This window comes from Diospyros lotus, chromosome 8 (assembly GCF_014633365.1).
Source record: "Diospyros lotus cultivar Yz01 chromosome 8, ASM1463336v1, whole genome shotgun sequence".
Classification (NCBI taxonomy): Eukaryota; Viridiplantae; Streptophyta; class Magnoliopsida; order Ericales; family Ebenaceae; genus Diospyros; species Diospyros lotus.
The window spans coordinates 1,891,894-1,912,561 of record NC_068345.1 but is presented as its reverse complement, the minus strand read 5'-3'; the positions used below and the strand labels follow the sequence as shown (position 1 = coordinate 1,912,561).

Genomic DNA, 20,668 nt, shown 5'->3' with positions numbered 1-20,668 from the left:
TACAAAGGGAAGAAAATGGAACTTTTACAAGTCATTCACCAACTAAAAATGTTTCCAGGGAACAAGCTGCTTAATAAACAGATAGATAAGCATCAATATCAAACCCCTTCACAATTCCAGGTCACATCATTAACCTATTCGCCATCGAGGCCAAGTCAGTTGCAACCATTGTGAGAATCGCCTCAGCAAGGGAGATCTGGGTTATATATAAGGAGGAGGATCCCTCTACCTGTCAAGCTGGCTTTTCAAGTTGAAATTCTACCTCTGACTTGTTCACATGGTATCAGAGCCGACCCTACCCTGCCATCATATACGGTCATGTTGCCGTCTTATACAGGCATGTACCAGGTACTGGAAGATGCTTCGACGTTGAAAAGGGAAGGGGGGGGGGGATGTGTGTGAAAATCCCACATCGCCTCAGCAAGGGAGACCTAGGCTATATATAAAGAGGAGGATCCATCCACCTGTCAAACTGGCATTTCATGTTGGAGTTCTATCTCGGATTTGCTCGCACACAATATTTATAGTTTCTAGATAATATCATAAGCCTTCTAGAAAAGTAACTCTGATGCCAACATCCATGGAAAAGAGCTAAGGAGATGAGACTTCTCAACTGTATAAAACTACTACTTTTGTGGACAAAAGCAAATGCAAATTACTAGGAAATAGTGCTCAATTTGGCACTTCCACATGATTTTGGTAATGAGGAACCTCCCCAATGAAGGGTCATATTAGACCTAACCATATAGATTAAACCCTTAATATCTGCAATCACCTACAAGCCACAGCTATGCAGGGATATTATTCCTGGCAAATGCATCAATCCATGCTTGTCCTTGAAATACATTAGAATAAATACAAATGATATCAGAATCTCCCAAAGACCCCTTCCATCAAAGGGAATCAACTAAAGAAGGCACTGGGTAAATGTCCCTTAGCAAGGTGTCCGCCAACAAAACCATGAAACTGTTTGCCCCTTAATTCCCAGATCACATATCTTCCCCTATTTTTATGGCATAGATGTTAAATGAAGTATCAATACATGCAAAATGTAAGTGTAACTATGATCAGGATATCATGGTGAATGTGTGGCAATTCCAAAAAGGACAAAATTAGACTTCACAAACTGCTATGAGGTTTCAGCAAAGGCATCAAACTCAGTGTCATGTGGTCACACTGTACCCTCATATGCCATAAGTGGTAGGAGGTGCTTTGAGCTAGGCTACCATTTTGCATATAAGTTCATTATCTACCTCCCTGTTTCTGGGCTCTATCTTTATCTCTTCCAACTGGTGATGGTGAGGAATCAGAGGATACATTAGATAGAGGACCAAGTGCCATGGCCCTTGATGAAACTTTGATCTCTATCTCCAACTCACAAGTGTGTCACTATCCCAGGGATGGGATTCCTGGACCTGCTGCAGCCTGATCCAATGAAGAATGCCCTCCAAAGATTGATTAATGTTGGCCTTGAGCAAACTTGGTTGGGAGTTTTTGTGTATAGAGCTGATCTCTAGTGCATTGTGTGAATTTTGTCAAACAGATTATCCAAGAATGATTGACCCATTTCTAGGTTCAAGAAAGTAGGAAACTATTTGAGCTACCTCAAGACATGGATTATGCTTGGTTATCCAAATCACCTTGTGAACAGAAAGTATTTTTGGATGAAAGAATGCTTTCATTCAGACAAACTAATTTTCTGTACAGAAATATATAGACAAAAGATCTACAATCGTACCATCTAGAATGTACAACAATCCTAGAAATAGAAAGTTTTGACTTTGAACAATCCCTATAATTACATCTATCAATCCACAATTTACAGCAGCAATCTTGTTTAATATACACCATATCAATTATCCTTAATTCCTGGCATTTCAACACTCCCCCAAAAGCTGGTGAATAGATATCAATTATTCCTAACTTGCTAATCAATACTTCAAAACCTGATTTCAACATTACATTAGTTAGGATATCAGCCTCTTGAACTTGAGTAGGAATGTATGAGAGGGAACTGCTGCTTTTTAAATTTCAGTTTTGATGAAATTTCTGTCAATCCTTACATGTTTCATCCTATCACATTGAATTGGATTGTGAACTATACTGATAGCTAATTTCTGTTGGCCATTCATTCAATCAATTGAGGTATTTTTGTATCTCTTGTCTTTAACATGGTAACAGAGCACTAAGCTCTCATCTTTTCCGCTGTCTCGTTTTGATCTTGCCGGTAGGTTCTCAGTGAGCGAACGGATCGCACAGCACGCTTCTTTGTTCGAAGCGTGCCATTCCTCTTTCTATCAGTTCGCCCATTTTTGTTCAATGGCGACAGTAAATCTGAATTTATCCTCCTCGTCTGTTAGAATGTTGTCTTGAAAAAAAATCCAGAATATAGGCAGTAAGAATGCATCAAAATTAGAGGGTATAAATAGGCGGGTCCCTGCTTGTAATATTAGTTATTAGTGGAGGGGTAAAACCAGTAATATCCAGTTGTTTAAAAGCCTAGGAATTGCCGCCTTATATATTCTATAAATAAGGAGGAGGGCTAGGCATTAGGCGCATATAATTTCAGTTGTTTCTCGAGAAAGCTTTGAGAGAGGGGAAGTTGTGTTTTAGAATAGCTTTTGTAATCTTGAGAGAAGGCTTGTAATCGAGGGGGTGCAACTGATGTTCGATCATTCTTTATGAATCAAAGAAGGCTGCTCTTGGAGGGTTCTTAAGGCTGAATATAGTGCCAATTCAATTGACATGAACCAAGATAATCTCAGTGTCCTTGTGGATGTGTGGTTTGTGTTTCTTGTTTGTTTTAATTGTGTTTCTGTTTATATTTTCTGTTGATTCTATTAAATATGTTCCTAAGATCTAATCCGTGAGTGTGTGAGATCATGTGTGATAGAATTCCTATCCAAAAAAGTAGTTCCAGCGACCCTAGGTATAACATGGTCGATGAGCAATACCGAAGTCAACGATGGATCAAGTCCCTTCTTTTTGCATCATTCTGATAGTCCAGGCCTTCTTTTGGTCTCTTAGTCATTGACAGGGGATAATTACGCCTCTTGGAGCCATTCAATGATGATCGCCTTATCTGTCAAGAACAAGTAAGGGTTTATAGATGGCTCGATCTAGCATCTTTCAGGTGATGATTTCCTTCTCAATGCTTAGATTAGAAATAATAACATGGTTATTTCATAGATTTTTAATTATGTGTCTAAAAAGATCTCAACCAGTGTCATTTACTTTGAATCAGCATGAGACATATGGATTGAACTCAAGGAACGCTATTAGCAAAGCAATGGCCCTAGGATCTTCCAATTGAGGTGAGAATTGATGAACCTTACTCAAGGTTCTTTGTCTATAAATGCATATTTTACCAAGCTTAAGACTATTTGGGATGAACTTGGAAATTTAGGCCTACATGTAATTGTGGCAGTTGTACTTGTGGTGGTATTAGGGCTCTTGCAGACCACCACCAAATGGAATATGTCATGTCATTTTTAATGGGGTTAAATGATTCTTTTGCTCAAGTGAGAGGTCAGTTGTTATTGATAGAACCTCTTCCCCCCATTAACAAAGTTTTTGCCTTAATCTCGCAAGAGGAAAAACAACGAAATGTGGTGGTCAATACGGGAGATCTTGTTCTGTTCAATGTTAAGCATGGCATGAATAAGACTAGCCTCGATAGGTTTTAGAAAAGAGATAGGCAGGCCGATATGCACACACTGTGGATATCATGGTCATACTACTGAGAAATGCTATAAACTACATGGCTATCCCCTAGGGTAAAAGGTTAAACAGAAGAATCCTAATGGACTTAATCTCTTGAATTCTACTAATCACTTAAGCTCCAATATTGCGAGTCAAGTCTTTGAGGGTACTACAAGTACTCAAGGCATGGGGGAATTCATGCAATCCTTGAGCCCTACACAGTATCAATAGCTATTGAGTATGTTGCATAATCACACCTTGGTGCAGCAAAGGCTAGGGCAGAATCTAATGCTCCCATCAAGTATATGTTTTTCAGTTTCGATTAGTCCCTTACTTGGTCATTCAAAGTATTGGATAATAGATTCAGGAGCTACAAGCCATGTTTGCTTTAGTAAATCCTACTTTCATGAGCTGAGACCTGTTAAGGATGTCTTTGCTACTCTCCTAGACCAATCTCGGTTGTCTGTAACTTGTATAGGGATTGTGAGATTAAGTGATTATATGGTGTTAGAAAATGTTTTGTATGTGCCTCAATTCAAGTTTAATTTGATTTCTATGAGTGCACTAGTGAAAAGGAATAATCTAAGCCTCAGTATCTTCTCTAATTCATGTGATATCCAAGTTGTCTATCTTTCAAAGATGATTGGCAGGGTTAGTCTTCACGGAGGCTTGTAAGTGCTTTGACTTGTACTTCTAATTCTAATGCCATTGTGGCTCATGTTGTAAGTAAGCATACTTGGCATAGTAGGCTTGGTCATGTTTTCTTTCAAAAGCTGGACAAACTAAAAACTTTGTTGAGATATAAGGATGATGAAACTGTACCTTGTTCTATATGTCCCTTAGCTAAGCAAAGGAGATTGTCATTTGTCTCTGTTAAAACCGAGCACTAATATGTCTCAAGAATCACTCAATACTCACACCGAAATCAAATACAAGTCAAGTATAAAGCAGAAAACAGATAAGAAATAGAATTGAAAAGAGAACAGAAAGCAAACCACAATGCAATACACCAATTTTACCCTGGTTCATGCCATAAACATGGCACTACATCCAGCACTCCAAGAAGAGAACAATCCACTATGAACGTAGAAATACAGTACAAGAATATCCCTCTCTTGCCTCCTCTTGCCTCTCGAATACAATCCTCTAAATGAAGACTACAAGAACTATCTTATCACAACTCTCTCTCTCTCTCGCTTCTCATTGCATTTGAACACAAGGGAATGAGATGATAAATGATTGATGATCATATCTGGCCTCCACACCCTTCTATTTATAAACTAGAGAGGCGGAACTTTCTAAGGGAAATAACCGACTTACATAAAGTCTAAACTAGCCTTATTAATTATAATTAGTTACATTTAGATCCTGCAAACTAACTGCCACCGATCACCTCTATTCCTTCTTGATTTCTTCCAAAACTCCAGCACACTACAACTTGGGCAAAACAATAACAGTCTCTAATAACCATCTTTCTCAGCATGCTTTTGACTTAATTCACTTTGATAAGTGGGGCCCATATCATGTGCCTACTCATGTTGGTTATAAGTATTTTTTTACATTAGTTGATTGTACACGTTTTACTTGGGTATTCTTGATGAGGCAGAAGTCAAAAGCTAGGGACATTATTCCTAAATATTTCTCTATGGTTGAGACACAATTTAATACAAGGGTGAAGAAGTTTAGGTTAGACAATGCACCTGAATTGCATTTTCATGATTACTTTAGTGCCAAAAGGGTAGTTTATCAATTTTCTTGTGTAGAAAGGCCTTAACAAAATTCGGTGACAGAACGTAAGCATCAGCACCTCCTTACTGTAGCTATGGCATTGTTTTTCCAATCTCGAGTTGCTATTCAATTTTGGGGTGAATGCATCCTCACAGTAGCATTCTTAATAAATAGGACTCCTGCTTCTTTTTTGAAAAACCAATCTCCTTATCAGTTTCTCTACCATTCACTAGTGGATTACTCATCTTTTAGGGTGTTTAGTTGTCTTTGTTTTGCTTCTACCTTGCCTTCCTATAGATCCAAATTTTCTCCTAGAGCCACTGCTTGTGTATTTCTTGGTTATCCCCCTGGTGTGAAAGGCTACAAACTCTATGATATAGCCGCCAAGAAGTTCCTTATTTCTCGGGATATTGTATTTCATGAAGGTGTCTTTCCTTTTCATGCTATTGTTTCCTCCCATGAGGTTGTGGATCATTTTCTTGATTTGGTTATGCCCCAGCCCAATCTTGATGTGCCTTCCCCTACTCTAATTGCATCTGGCTCTACTTCTCTGCTTGAGCCTCTTACCAATTATGTTCCTGGCACTAATGTTTCTAAACCATCATTTCGCAGGTCCACTCGGGTCACTAGGCCTCCTCTTATCTTCAAGATTTTCATTGTCATTTGTTAACCCAAACACTAGCCCCTCCTACAACATCCTCCTATCCCTTGGACCATTATATTTCTTATTCTACATTATCTCCTTCTCACAGACATTTCCTTCTCAAAGTTTCTTCCAATTTTGAGCCTCAGTTCTATTATCATGCAGTGCACTATGCTCACAGGAGGGATTCCATGCACTTGAATAACATTTGGTCTGTCACTACTTTGCCTTGGGACAAGCATGCTATTGGATGGAAGTGAGTGTATAAGATCAAGTATAAGTTAGATGGTTTCATAGAGAGACATAAAGCTCGTATAATGGCTAAGGGGTACAAGATCAAGTATAAGTTAGATGGTTCCATAGAGAGACATAAAGCTCGTATAATGGCTAAGGGGTACACTCAACAAGAGGGCTTGGACTTCTTTTAACACTTTTTCCCCAGTAGCTAAGCTAGTTACAGTCAAGGTTCTCTTAGTTTTAGCTATTGTTCATAATTGGCCTCTTGTCCAACTTAATGTCAATAACGCTTTCCTCAATGGAGATATTTTTGAGGAAGTATATATGACCTTCCACTTGGGCATCAGCCTAGGGTTGCTGCTCCTTCTCAGGGGGAGAGAATGGTGTGCAAACTCCATAAATCTATCTATGGGTTGAAGCAGGCTTCCTAGCAATGGATTGCCAAGTTTTCTAATACCCTGCTTAAATATGGTTTTCTCCGGTCCAAATTTGACTATTCCCTCTTTACTAAGGGTAGTGGTTCCCCTTTTGTGGTTTTGCTTGTCTATGTTGATGACATCATTATCACAGGTTCAGATGTTGCTATTATAGCCTCTCTTAAAAGGTTTCTTCATGGTCAGTTCAAACTTAAAGACCTTGGGTGTCTAAGGTATTTCAATGGCCTTGAGATCGCTCACTCCTCTAAAAGTATTTTCTTGTCTCAACGACACTATACCTTACAGCCTCTTGAGGACACAGGTTTCTTATCTAGCAAACCAGCTATGGTTCCTATGATTCCCAATGTTAAATTGAGTTCCACTGAGGGTGTTTTGGTTGAGGATGTCTCTACCTATAGATGACTAATTAGTCGCTTGCTTTATCTTACTATCTCTCTCCCTAATATCACTTATGTTGTTCATAAGCTTAGCCAATATGTTTCTAAGCCTAGAAAGCCGCATCTTGATGCAATCCACCATTTATTGAGATATCTTAAAACTTCTCCTAGACAAGGATTGTTCTTCTCTGCTTCTTCTTTGCAAATCAAGGCATTCTCAAATGTTGATTAGGGCTCTTGTCTAGATACTAGGTGTTCTATCACTGGCTTTTGCGTATTCCTTGGTGATTCTTTGATTTCTTGGAGGGCTAAGAAGTAAAGTACCGTATCTCGTTCTTCTGCAGAGGCCGAGTACCGGGCCCTTGCTGCTACAACTAGTGAGACTGTATGGCTACATCAGCTTCTTGCCGATTTGCAAGTTTCTCCTATCATTCCTGCTCTCTTATTTTGTGATAATCAGGCTGCAATTCACATTGCATCCAACCCAATTTTTCATGAACGAACCAAGCACATCGAGTTGGATTGTCATTTTGTTCAAGATAAGCTAGAAGCTGGTGTCTTCAAGTTGCTGCCCATTCGTTCTATACATCAATTCGCCGACTTATTTACCAAGCCTTTACCAACTCCTCAAGTGTCTCATCTATTGTCCAAGATGGTTGTTTTGGATATTCACAATCCTTCTTGAGGGGGAGTATTAGCATATAGTGATTTTTATATTCTATTCTTGTATTGGTTTATATAGTATGGGTTGTTGGCATTATGTTCAGACTTGGTTATCCGAGCTTTAACTTTACTCTATTTTGTATTTATATTCTCTGCCTTCTCTGTTGGCAATTCATTGCCAACATTCAATCAATTGAGGTCATAGTTCTGAAAGGCGTGCCTTTGCGAAGCAAGGCGCACCTTTTAGGAAAAAAACTCAAAATCTTGTAAAATCATAAACAACTATCAAATTATCAATAATAACACATTCATATCATTCATGATTCATTATCTTCAAATTCTATAAACTAACAACATCAAAGTTACTTTACAACAAAATTTACATGTGGTGGTATTTCTATCATTAGGATCAGCTTCAAAATAATTCCATGCCGGGTGCGTTTTGGAAGTGGTTGACGACATTTATTGGGCTGTTGCAACACAGTTCCAATTTCCACAAAATTCTCCTAATGATAGAAATAAACTATAAAGAGTTAAAGCAAATTTCAGCAACCAGCTGCCAGCAAAATAAATTAGGCAAAAATGCAAGAAATAAACAAATAAAATACAAGTAAAGAACTTACAATATGAAATTATGAATATAGGAGAAGACGTGGGCAGCCTTAGGCCCTTAGCAGCTTCAACTTGAAGAGCTCAAGAGCAGATGAGAAGAAAGGTGAGGAAGAGAGGAGAAGACCATGGGCAGAGACTGGAGAGGAGGCAGGCGCTGCTGGAGAGTGGAGAGGAAAGGAAGAGGAAGATCAAGGGGTCGCGGCTGGAGAGGAGAGGAAGAGAGGAGGCAGGCGCGACTGGGGCTAGAGAGGAAGAGGAAGATCGAGCAAGCAACGAGCAGGAGAGGAGAGGAAGAGAGGAGGCAGGCGCGGCTAGGGCTAGAGAGAAAGAGGAAGATCGAGCGAGCTGGAGAGGAAGAGAGGAGGGGGTCACAGCTGGAGAGGAGAGGAAGAAGAAGATCGGGCGAGGGCGAGCTGGAGAGAAGAGGAAGAGAGGAGGCAGGCGCGGCTGGGGCTAGAGAGGAAGAGGAAGATCGGGCGAGCTGGAGAGGAAGAGAGGAGGGGGTCGCAGCTAGAGAGGAGAGGAAGAAGAAGATCGGGCGAGGGCGAGCTGGAGAGAAGAGAGGAGGCAGGCGCGACTGGGGCTAGAGAGGAAGAGGAAGATCAGGCAAGCGAGCAGCGAGCTGGAGAGGAGAGGCAAGTGCGGCAGATGCTATAGTCGGGAGGAGTAAGGAGCGAGCAGCGAGCTGGAGAGGAGAGGCAAGCGCGGCTGGATGCAGTCGGGAGGAGAGGCAAGCGCGATTGGGCTGCAAGATTTAGTAGAAGACCTCAGTTTCATGAGGCGCGCCTCACGCCCCAGCGCCTAGGCGCGCAAGGTGAGGGCCTTGCCAAAACCGCCTCGCCTAGGCCCAGGTGAGGCGCCAAACTGGCGCCTTAAGGCGCCTTGCGCCTAGGCGCGCCTTTGATAACTATGATTGAGGTATTTTTGTATCTCTTTCGTCTTTAACAATCTCTAAGTCTTGTAATAGTCTTTCCAACCAAATTAATTCACATATTCCTTGAACAATTGCTTTATATTCTATTTCGGCATTGCTTCTAGCCACCACTAACTGTTTTTTGCTCCTCCAAGTGACTAGGTTACCCCATAACTTGGTGAAGTAACCTATAATAGACTTATTGTCTTCCACTAATCCTACCCAATCTGCATCAGCATAGCATCCAATTTTTCGATTTGTCACATTTTATGAACAATAAACCCTTACCTGATGTACCTTTTGTGTAGGAGCATGCATAAACTGACTTATAACACTCACACTAAAGGCAATATCTGGTCTTATGAGAGAAAGATAGATCAACGTACCTACCAATCTTTGGTATCTAGCCTTATCCACTAGATGATTTGTTTTTGTGCTCCTTGATTTCCAATTTTGTTCCAAATGAGTGCTTGCAGGTCTACAACCTATTTTCCTAGTTTGAAGGTCTAGAGTATATTTCCTCTACTCCTTACTATTCCCATGCCAAGGTAATAGTCAAGTGTTCCAAGGTCTTTAACTTTAAACTCAGCTTATAGACACTCATTTAGCTATTAAATTCCAACGTCATCACCGGTAAGAATTATATCCAAATATACTATTAGAATAGATTTTCTCCTATTTTTTGTTTGCTTGATAAACAAGGTGTGATCAACTTGTCCTTGTTGATACCATGCCCTGAAATTTTATAAACCATGCCCTAGTTGACTTTCTTCAGTTTGCATACTTTACCTAGATTTTCAGCTAATACAAACCCAGGTGGGATTTGCATGTAAACTTTTTCTTCCAACCTTCCATTCAAGAAGGCATTCTTTATGTCCAACTAATGAACTTCCCAATCCAAATTTGCAGCAATAGATAATAACACTCTAATTGAGTTCAACTTAGCTACAAGGGAAAAAGTCTTTTCATAGTATACACAATAGGTTTGTGTAAAACCTTGTGCAACCAACTTTGCCTTGCACCTCTCAATTCTGCCATTAGCATTATACTTCACAGTAAATATCCACTTGCAGCTAACTATTTTCTTGTCTTCAGGTAGCTCCACAATGTCCCAAGTTTGATTGTCAACCAACCTTTATTTCCTCTAACACACCCTCTTTCCACTTATGATTCTCCAAAGCCTTCTAGATATTTGTAGGGATTTCCACATTATCAACTGAAGCAGTGAATGCCCTACACTTTGGAGATATTTTAGCATAACTAAGATAATTTGAGATAGGATGTTTAGTACAAGACATTACTCACTCCCTTATTAACAATAGGCACATCAAGGAGGTCATCCATAGGTGTCGTTTCTTCCAAATTAGAACCTGAATTCAGTTCGAACGATTGGATTTGAGAATAATTTTAGGTCTTCTAGAATAAACGTTAAGAGGCTGATCAATAGATAAAGGATGTTGAGGTAGATCAATAATAGATTCAAATTTTTCTGCTCCCTCTGCACACAATTCTTGGACATTCCCAAATGCAGATTTAAAAGAATCAATAGGTTGAACAGATCGAGAAGGAACAACAGGTAGAACAATAGGAAGAGATATGGACGGACCCCAATACTTCTCTTCTGTAGATATCTCCCCCTGAATAGAAGTAGGGGAATGGTAGGGTTAATGTTCAGGAAAGGAAACATCATGAGACACAAAATCATTTAGCTATAGGAGAATGACATTTGTACCCTAGCTGTGTTGGGGAATAGCCAACAAATACACACTTGAGGCTTTTTAGATCTAGTTTACTGCGATGTAAGGATACAATATTAACAAAAGTAGTGCAGCCAAAAACCATTGGGGTGAGAGAATTAAGAATGCGAAAGTGACGAAAAATGGTCATCAAACAGCTCAACGGGGTTTTGAAATCAAAGGGTTTAGATGGAAGCCTATTGATGAGGTGTACAACGGTCAAAACAACTTTCCCCCATAAAGAGTTAGGAACATTGCTAGAAAACATCATGGACCTAGCAACTTCAAGGTGTTTGCTTTTTTTTCTTTTGGCTACCCCATTTTGTTGTGGGGTGTAAAGGCAAGTGTTTTGATGAAAAATACCTTGATCAGAAAGGTATTTGTTGATATGTTTGCCTCAAGTCATCCTAGAAGATTAGTGAAGACAGCAGTGACTTTATCGGCCAGTGTGTAAATGGACAGTTAGAAACAATACCTAAATGTTATTAGTGTATATTTAGGGGTTAAATTGTAATTGTTTTATCCCAATCGGTTATATTGGGATGTTCGCCCTCTATTTATGGGTAGCCAAGAGAGACACAAAAGAGTTCTCATTTCTATAGTAACGAGTATTGTTGTTCCAAGAGAGAAAGGCTAGTGATTGTCAGATAACTTTGTAATCATGAGGGAATGAAGGCTTGATGTACTCGAGAATAGGAGGGAGGGAACTGGCTATATACTGACTGCACAAACGGAATAAGAAAGCTGCTCAAGGGAGTGTTTTGACTGTTGGATGTAGGGTTGCAATTCTTGCGATCCAAACTAAGATAAAATCAGTGTCTCGTGGTTTGATCTTTCTACTTTATATCTTGAATTGTGATTTCTTTACTTTCTATATTGTTCAATATATGATTACTGATTAATTCAAGAGTGTGGAAGAGTTTTGTGAGAGATTAAATCATCTAAACTCGCCTAAACTGGTAAGTTTAATTCAACAGTATTGGGTGAATTATGGGCCAAAGTATTCCCTCCCATTATCAGATCTGAGAATATGAATAGAAGATTGGAACAAATTTTGTACAAGTTTATAAAACCGAAAGAAAATTGAACTGGCTTCAAACTTGTCTTTCATTAGATAAACCGTTGAGTGATCATCAATAAAGATAATAAACCAACAAGTAACGATTAAGGTTGGAACTCAAGCTGATCCCCAAATATCATTGTGAACAAGATGAAATGGTTTAGAAGGTGTATATATGTGAGAAGGATGAGAGATATGTTTGGCAAGAACACAATGTTCACATTTAAAAGAACGAATGTCTTTATTTCCAAATAATTTGGGGTACAAGGATTTCAAGTAAACAAAGCTAGGATGTACTAATTGCTTGTGCCACAACATGACATCACAATAGAACTGGGACATAAAAATATAATTAAGGGATCTATGAGGAGTGGGACCGGACAAGAAGTAGAGACCATTTTTTCCTTCAACATTGCCAATGATCCTCCCCAAAAACAAGTCCTAAAAAACACATGAAGAAGGGGAGAACTTAACTACACAATGTATATCTCTAGTCAACTTGCCAACATATATCATATTGCAATTAATGTTAGGAACATGCAAAACTACAAAAAAGTTAATCTTGATAGTTTAATATCTCCTCTACCAACTATACTAGTTAAACTACCATCCACTACTGCAACTTTGGCGTTATCACAACACACTTCTTATAGGTAGAAAATAGGGAGGAACAACTGGTCAGGTGATTTGAAGGTCCTAAATCTATAATCCACACATTTTCAGAATTTCGATGAGATAACAAGGATAAGTGAAATTTACCTCGTTGAGCAACTAAGACCGCAACATAAAAGATTGTAGGTTCAAGGTCCTTAGAGACCTTGGATTGGGAAAATAATGTTTTCAAAAACTCCATTTGTTCTATAGTAAATAGAAGAGAACTACCAAGCTTTTCATATCTAGATAAGGATTCAATAGCATAGACCATCTTAAATTGGTCTCTCTGATTTTTTGACTTCCAATTCGCAAGTTTATTGTTGTCTTATTTGTATTAGATTAGATTAAATGTAAACAAGTATTATTGTATTGTTGCATGGTTCATTTCTGTTGTAGGGTTAGAATTAATCTCTCTTCTAGAAGGGGCAGCTGAGCAATTAAGTTAGTTCGATCAGTTGGGCAGTCCATTATACCTTGTAACCCACTCTCCTATATCTTATAAATAGGGGTCGTGGGATAGGGCTAAGGGTAGAGCTTAGTGTGCCGATATCTGGTAAGGATAGTTTATGGATCCTGTCTTGTATTCTGGGATTGAGTGTGAGAGGTAGAGAGTGGCTGGTTAATAGCTTATATTCTCTAGGATCCTAATAGCTTTCAGTGTATATGGGCGAGGGCGATTCCAATTCTCATTGTAATCATCCTATGGATGTTTCAAGATAGTGGATTGTAGAGGTGCCTAGTAGTCCGGATGTAGGTCTTGTTTCCAAGACCGAATCGGGATAAATCCTTATGTTTTCTTGTTATGTGTGTTATCAGTTTATATGTGTCAAGTAGCGGTGTGTTTTTGAGTTTGGTAGTGAGCTAGTTGAGTTGGAATAATCAGTGGAGTGTTGTGAGTTACTCCCAACTGTAACACCCCACTTTCTCGAGCATGTTATAATAATCTTTTTTTTCTATTTAAAACTAATACTAACCCATATCATTCCTCATATCCATCTCAAAATTTTCATACATCTATCTCAAAAGAGAATCATCATACACATTAAATGCGGAAGCTAGAATCGAACCTAACATCTTAACATTAATCATAAACCAATTCTTATATCCTCAATAATCATAAATAAGGTTATACATCATCATTCCTCAAACGTTCGGAATTCGAAATAGCAGAACTTAGGACTACATAACATACATACAATTCATCATACACTTTGCTAAGTGTCATTTCATGCCTCAATCATCCTCGTATTTGCTACAACTCCATCTGGACATTTGAATATTCTAGGGGCAAAACCCAAGTTAGATGAATCATCTAAGTAAGGGTACAAAACATATTTCGTGCATGTATTCAAATTGTTCTTTTCCATTTCATTTCGGTTTGAGCGGACAGTACCTTATTGCTACTCCCCATTTTTTACAGCCTCTTTTCCAGACCGAGATATATGGGTGCACCCTTGGTAGAGCAGCGATCCCGGCTCGTACTCTTAAACCCTTATGCGAATGCATGATCAATAATATCATCGTGTACATATACATATTTCATCATCAAGACATGACAACATGATAAAATCATTTACTTAAAATCAAGTTTTATGGGTCAAACCACTTACAAGCCATCTTCATAAACTAAATCCGATTGAATGGTACCACTTACCTTTAACACGAAGTTCGGAATACCTCAAAAAACGCGTATCGCCTCAATTTACGTGCCAACCTCGAAAATAACGCAAATCGTCAAGATCCTTTAGCCAAATCACTTCCTGGCCAATCATTTCCAAGGAAAATCAATAATCTAATTTTTCCAGACTTTATTATTTTTCCTCTATTTTTCAGTCATAAATTCTTCCAAAATTCAAAATAAATACCTAATCAAGTAATTTTTTCATGAAAATTCCTAAAATAACATTTCTAATCTCCAGAAATTTTTCCAAAAACCTCTTCCTATTTTTTTCTAATTAAGTTTCCTTTCAAAAATTCAAAATAATTATTTCCAAATGGAATTTCCCAAATAAAAATTCATAAAAATAAACTATTCATTTTTCCTGTATTTTGGACATTTTTTCAGAATTTTATCCCTTTTATTTCTGTTTTTACTCTATTTTTCTTTATTTTCAGTATTTAAAAATAATAAAATTACCTTCGATCGTCTTCTCCGGCGCCGGCACGCCAAAAAATCAAACGGCCTATACCAAAAGATGGTCCACCTTGAGTGGATCACCCTGGCTAAATTTAAGCTTGAAACAACACCCCGAAGACCTCCCTCCGGGCAAAAATTAGTCCAGTTCCAGCAAGATTCGATTTTTCCGGCGAAGCCCCGATTACCCCTCAAATGAACTCCAAAATTCCTCAAAATTTCCAGAAATGACACTCACCTCATGGGCAGCAAAAGCCCTATGGTTTGGTGCCTCAATTTGATCAAAAACTTGGTCGATTTGAAGTTTGAAATTTTCGACCACTTTGGATCTCTATTTATATACAAATTCAAACCATAAAACGACTAACCTCGCACAACTCAAGGCCATTAGGGTCCTCTCGTGCCCTAAATCGGTCCAAAATGCAACAAAAGTAGCCCTAAAAGCCGATTTATAGTGAAAAAATTATTGGTCACTTTCAATCGATTTTTGTCCATTTTAATCATCTTTGTCGACCATAAATCGCTCTAAGCCAAGCTCCGGTGTCCTTTAACCCTTTACCACGAGCTTTTTGTGGCCAAAAGTGGCGTTTGAGTGGATGGCTGAAAGCTTGGTCAGCAATGGCAGACAAGCTTTTTCCAAAAATTACACTTTCACCCCCCTAAACTTTGAAATGCATTTTGGCCCTATCAATAAGGCCTCTGAGTTTTACAAAACTTATGTTAAGACCCTCATGATCTAAACTTCTCATTTGACCTCCAGGAGTTTCGGAAAAATCTAATTTCGACCCCTCTCAAAAATTTTCAAAAATTACACTTTGGTCTGAATCTTTATTTTTTGGTCGTCTCTTTTGTTTCTTCCTGAAACCACTGAAAGGTTGTTCCTTATGTAGTATCTGACTTCTATGAAAGTTTCATTGTCTTTTCGGAAGCCTTTTACAACAATTCGATTTTCTAAGTCAATCCAAAGTTGTACCGAAAATAGTTCTTTCGGTTCCTCCCGACACTAAAAATCTTGTCTTTTTATGCTCGCTATGGATATCTCATTCTTTTAAGTCATGTGTATCCCAAGGTGTTCCCCCCCTATCGATTCGGCTATTCAATACACCTAAACTCTCCCCTAGATTTCATTATTGCCATCAAATATGCAACATTTCATGAAATAATTGCATAATTAATCATTTTTTAGATTCGGGACATTACATTCTCCCCTCCTTACAAAAATTTCGTCCTCGAAATTTTTTTCATCCTACATCCATTCTATCTACTAATTCTTCAAAAAAATCTAGGAGACAGTTCAGGCCACGGGAAGCTCGTGGTAAAGGGCTAAAGGACACCAGAGCTTGCCCTAGTAAAGGGCTGAAGGACACCAGAGCTTGCCCTAGAGCAATCTATGGCAGACAAAGATGATTAAAATGGCCAATAATTTCCCCACTGTAAATCAGCTTTTGGGGCTACTTTCGGTACATTTTGGACCAATCTAGGGCACGAGAGGACCCTAATGGTCTTGGGTTGTACGAGGTTAGTCGTTTTATGGTTTAAATTTGTGTATAAATAAAGATCCAAAGTGGCCAAGAATTTCATAATTTCAAGCTTCAAATCAACAAAATTTTTGATCAAATTGAGGCACCAAACCATAGGGCTTTTATTGTCCATGAGGTGAGGGTCGTTTCTGAAAATTTTGAAAAATTTTGGAGTTCATTTGAGTGGTGATCGAAGCTTCGCCGAAAAAATCGAATCTCACTAAAGCAGGACTGATTTTTGCCCAGAGGGAGGTCTTCGGGGTGTTGTTTCGAGCTCAAATTTGGCCAGGGTGATCGAATCAAGGTGGGCCATCTCATGGTATAGGTCGTTTGATTTTCTGGTGTGCCGACACCGAAGAAGACAACCGGAGGAAATTTTTATTATTTTTAAATACTGAAAATAAAGGAAAATAGAGTAAAAATAGAAATAAGAGGGATAAAATTCTGGAAAAATGTCCATAAATACAGAAAAAATGAATAGTTTATTTTTATGAATTTTTATTTGGGAAATTCCCTAAGGAAATAATTATTTTGAATTTTTGAAAGGAAACTTAATTAGAAAAAAATAGGAAAAGGTTTTGAAAAATTTCCAGAAAATTTCTGGAGATTAGAAATGTTATTTTAGGAATTTTCATGAAGAAAAATTGAAGAAATTACTTGATTAGGTATTTATTTTGAATTTTGAAAAAATTTATGACCATGAAAAATAGAGAAAAAAATAAGAAAAAGTCTGAAAAAATTAGATTATTGATTTTCCTTGGAAATGATTGGCCAAAAAGTGATTTGGATCTTGACGATTTGCATTATTTTCGAGGTTGGCACGCAAATCAAGACGATGCGCATTTTTTGAGATATTCCGAACTTCGTGACTAAAGGTAAGTGGTACCATTCAATCAGATTTAGCTTATGAAAATGGCTTGTAAGTGGTTTGACCCCAAAACCTAAATTTAAGTAAATGATATTATTCATGTTGCTATGTCTTGATGTGAATATATTCATGTAGATTGCATTTACATGTATTGATGATGAAATATGCATATGTACACGATGATATTGTTGATCATGCATTCACATAAGAGTTTGAGAGTATGGGTCGGGACCGCTACTTTTCCAATGGTGCACCCATACACCTCAGCCTAAAAATGAGGCTATAAAAATGGAGAGTAGTAATAAGATACGGTTAGCTCAAACCGAAATGAAATGGAAAATGACATTTTTGCATTCATGCACGAAATATTTTGTGTACCCTACTTAGATGATTCATCATCTAGCCTGGACTTTGCCCCTAGAATATTCAAACGTTCCAGATGTTATTGTAGCTGATGCAAATGTGGATGAGGCATGCGATGACACTTGTTAAGTGCATAAAGTATTTGATTTTGAAAGTGATGTATTTAAATTTCTGCTACTTGAACTCTAAACAATTTGAAAGTCCATGGTGTAAGAACTAATGTATGATGAATGTTGAAATGTTAGGTTCGATCTTTGCTTCCGCTATTTAAGAATGCCTAGTCTAGCTTATTTGATGTATAATGTTTTCCATGCTAGATAGATAAGTGGAAATTTCGGGAATTATATTATGTTGAGACATATATCTATGTATATATATAAGAAAAAAAATCCCAAGATTCCCTGGTTATAACATGCCCAAGAAAGTGGGGTGTTACAGTTAGTATTAACATTTATCATGAAGTTTCCAACAAGTCTCCCTAGTGTGATTAGGTTTATTGCAATAATCACACGAGGTATTTATCTTTATTCTTTTGAGGTTTCTAGTGGAGTGGACCATTTTGATGTACAACCAAGGCAGAATTTTGAATACCTATTTCTGGAATCTAAGGACATGAGTTGGTAAGCATCACCTTCTTGTAACTTTCCTCTCTTCTAGTTTCAGCAAAGGCCTCACGAATAGAAGGAAAGGATTTAGAGCCTAGGAGCCGGCTGCGTACATCATCTATGTCCCTGTTGAGTCCATGAAAGAAGTTAAACACTTGCTCCTTCTAAAGCATCTTGGCATATTTGGCACCATCCTCACAACAGTGCCAGTTTGTCATAAAACAAATCTATTTCCTGCCACAATTCAGCTAAAACATTGTAGTATTCCGTAACTGACATAGTACCTTGTCAAGTAGTCCTGATTGTAGATCGAATCTCAAAGCATTGTGAGGTGTTTTCTAGGTCTAAATAAATTTCTTCCATAGCAGTCCACATATCCATTGCAATTTTGTAAAATAGGTCTGTTCTTACTATCTTTGGCTCCATGGAAGTGATGAACCATGCTGTCACAATCGAATTCTCGGCATCCCAAGATGAGTAGTGAGGTGTTGTTGTTGGAGGTATGGGAAGTGAACCATCGAGATAACCTACCTTTCCTTTGCCCTCATAACCAGCAATATTGATTGAAACCATTCCCAAAAATTAATCCCATTCAATCTGTGTTGGTTGGATTTCAAGGGAATGGAAATCAAGATTCGAGGGGATGGAAGAAGTGGGTTGAGATGGAATATAGAGATCAAAGAATTGGTAGAGGGGTTGCCATAGGAGGTGGTGTTGTCCTCCATAAGAAAAGGGAACCAATAAGTGTAGACGCCTTAACCAGACGGGAGGAAATCAAACCAGTTGTGCTGCTGGCTCTGATACCATAAACAAAAAGTATTTTTGGACGAAAGAATGATTTCATTCATATGGACTAATCTGCTGTACAGAAATATATAGACAAAAGATCTACAATCTTACCATCTAGAATGTACAACAATCAAGGAATTAGACAATCCTAGAAATAGAAAGTTTTGACTTTGCACAATCTCTATGCTTACTGCAATCAATCATCTATCATTCCATAATTTACAGCTGCAATCTTGTTTAATATACACCCTATCAATTATCCTTAATTCTCAGCATTCAGATAACCTTTAGTGATTTGCATTATGTGGGGGATTGCCACATCCCATCCAGTACATGTGTACCCACAACCTTCAAATTAGAAATGGTCAGTAAAACCATGTAACATTCATGTCAGGATTTAATGGACATAAATTCTGGTCCAATTAGAAATGCTCAGTACAACCATGTAGCCATTCCCGTCGGGGTTTATTTTGTGTGTGTGTGTGTGTGGGTGGGTGGTGGGGGAGCATAATGTGTGCAGTACAAAAAGCCTACACAACTCCTCAGTGAAGAAGATGTAGTAGTGCTGGAAAAATGTCACGTGTATCAAAGAAGAACAGTGTAGCAGAGATAAAAGATTTTTAGGTTAAATTTGTGCGCTGGGAACAGGTCCTGTGTCCATTTTTCCCTGACACAGGGAAGTCCTCTTTCCCCTGATGGAAATGGACTCTTACTCTGCTCTCACCTGTTCAGAGCAATCATTTTATGAGGGTTTTTTTCTAATTTTGACAGCTTGACGGAATATTTGAAATCAGTGCAAAGTATGAGCAGTAGTCAGATCTGGCCTCTGGATGGATCCCCTTGGTCCGTGGGGGATAGCTTTAAAAGCATCTTTTTTCTTTTTCTTTTTTGAAAAGGTTACGTGTTTTTTTCTTTCCAAACCAAAAAATGTATGCAAAATTTAGCAAGTATATGGGTTTCATGGATTTACTAACTTATGTGCATGGATACATTATGAGGTCTAGATCTTGCGAGAATCCACCTATTATTGGGTATATCAATTCATATCCTTCACAAGCTGCAAGGACAATATTCTTGCCCGGCAAATTCTTTGTTACCTAGATCCACTTCAACCATTTTCATATTTCATAACAACCAAGGGATCAAAAATGTTTTTTCTGTACACGACCAAGAAAATAAGAAATTCTTTTAGGTGGCATAGAGATGTTAATTAAAATAGAAGCATAAATGGAGTCATTCAAGCAATTCAAATTGGAAAAGGGAATCAGCGTTCTGTAATAATTCATAATATTCTAGAAAATATCAAACGTACTGGCAATTTATTTTTTTCTCAATTGACACAGGAAAAAAAGAGCAATTATGATTCCATCAGGAAGAAAGCTCCACTTTAAGTCAAACATCAAAGTCGATCAGTTCGATAACTTACAACATCTTTCCGTATCATCTCAAGTTCCTCGGGACTTTTGACACGAAACTTTTCTTCATAATATCTATCTTTCCATCCTCGCTCCCCTAATTTGACCTAACAAAAAAGACACAAATCCTAATGAATCATAAGAGGTATCATAAGGGATGTGCTGCATGGAACATTATGCAATCATCATAAATACATTCATATTACAAAAAA

At 38.2% G+C, this 20,668-nt stretch overlaps 1 protein-coding gene and 1 long non-coding RNA gene across 6 annotated transcripts in view; both read right to left on the bottom strand.

The window, feature by feature from the left end:
* Positions 1-20,668, bottom strand: part of LOC127807657 (5'-3' exoribonuclease 3) — a 32,869-nt gene that overhangs the window by 4,677 nt on the left and 7,524 nt on the right. For all 5 annotated transcript variants that reach the window (XR_008024773.1, XR_008024771.1, XR_008024772.1 and 2 more), the window contains one exon: positions 20,468-20,563. Coding sequence is in view for 2 of the 5 variants with exons in the window: in XM_052345682.1 (XP_052201642.1) it covers positions 20,468-20,563 (96 nt within the window). In the remaining 3 variants the exon portion in view is untranslated. The remainder of the gene's footprint in view (positions 1-20,467; positions 20,564-20,668) is intronic.
* Positions 7-20,461, bottom strand: LOC127807658 (uncharacterized). The gene is made up of 3 exons (XR_008024774.1): positions 18,279-20,461; positions 14,417-14,522; positions 7-14,253 (listed from the first exon to the last, which is right to left on the bottom strand). It is a non-coding gene; the product is annotated as an uncharacterized LOC127807658 (long non-coding RNA).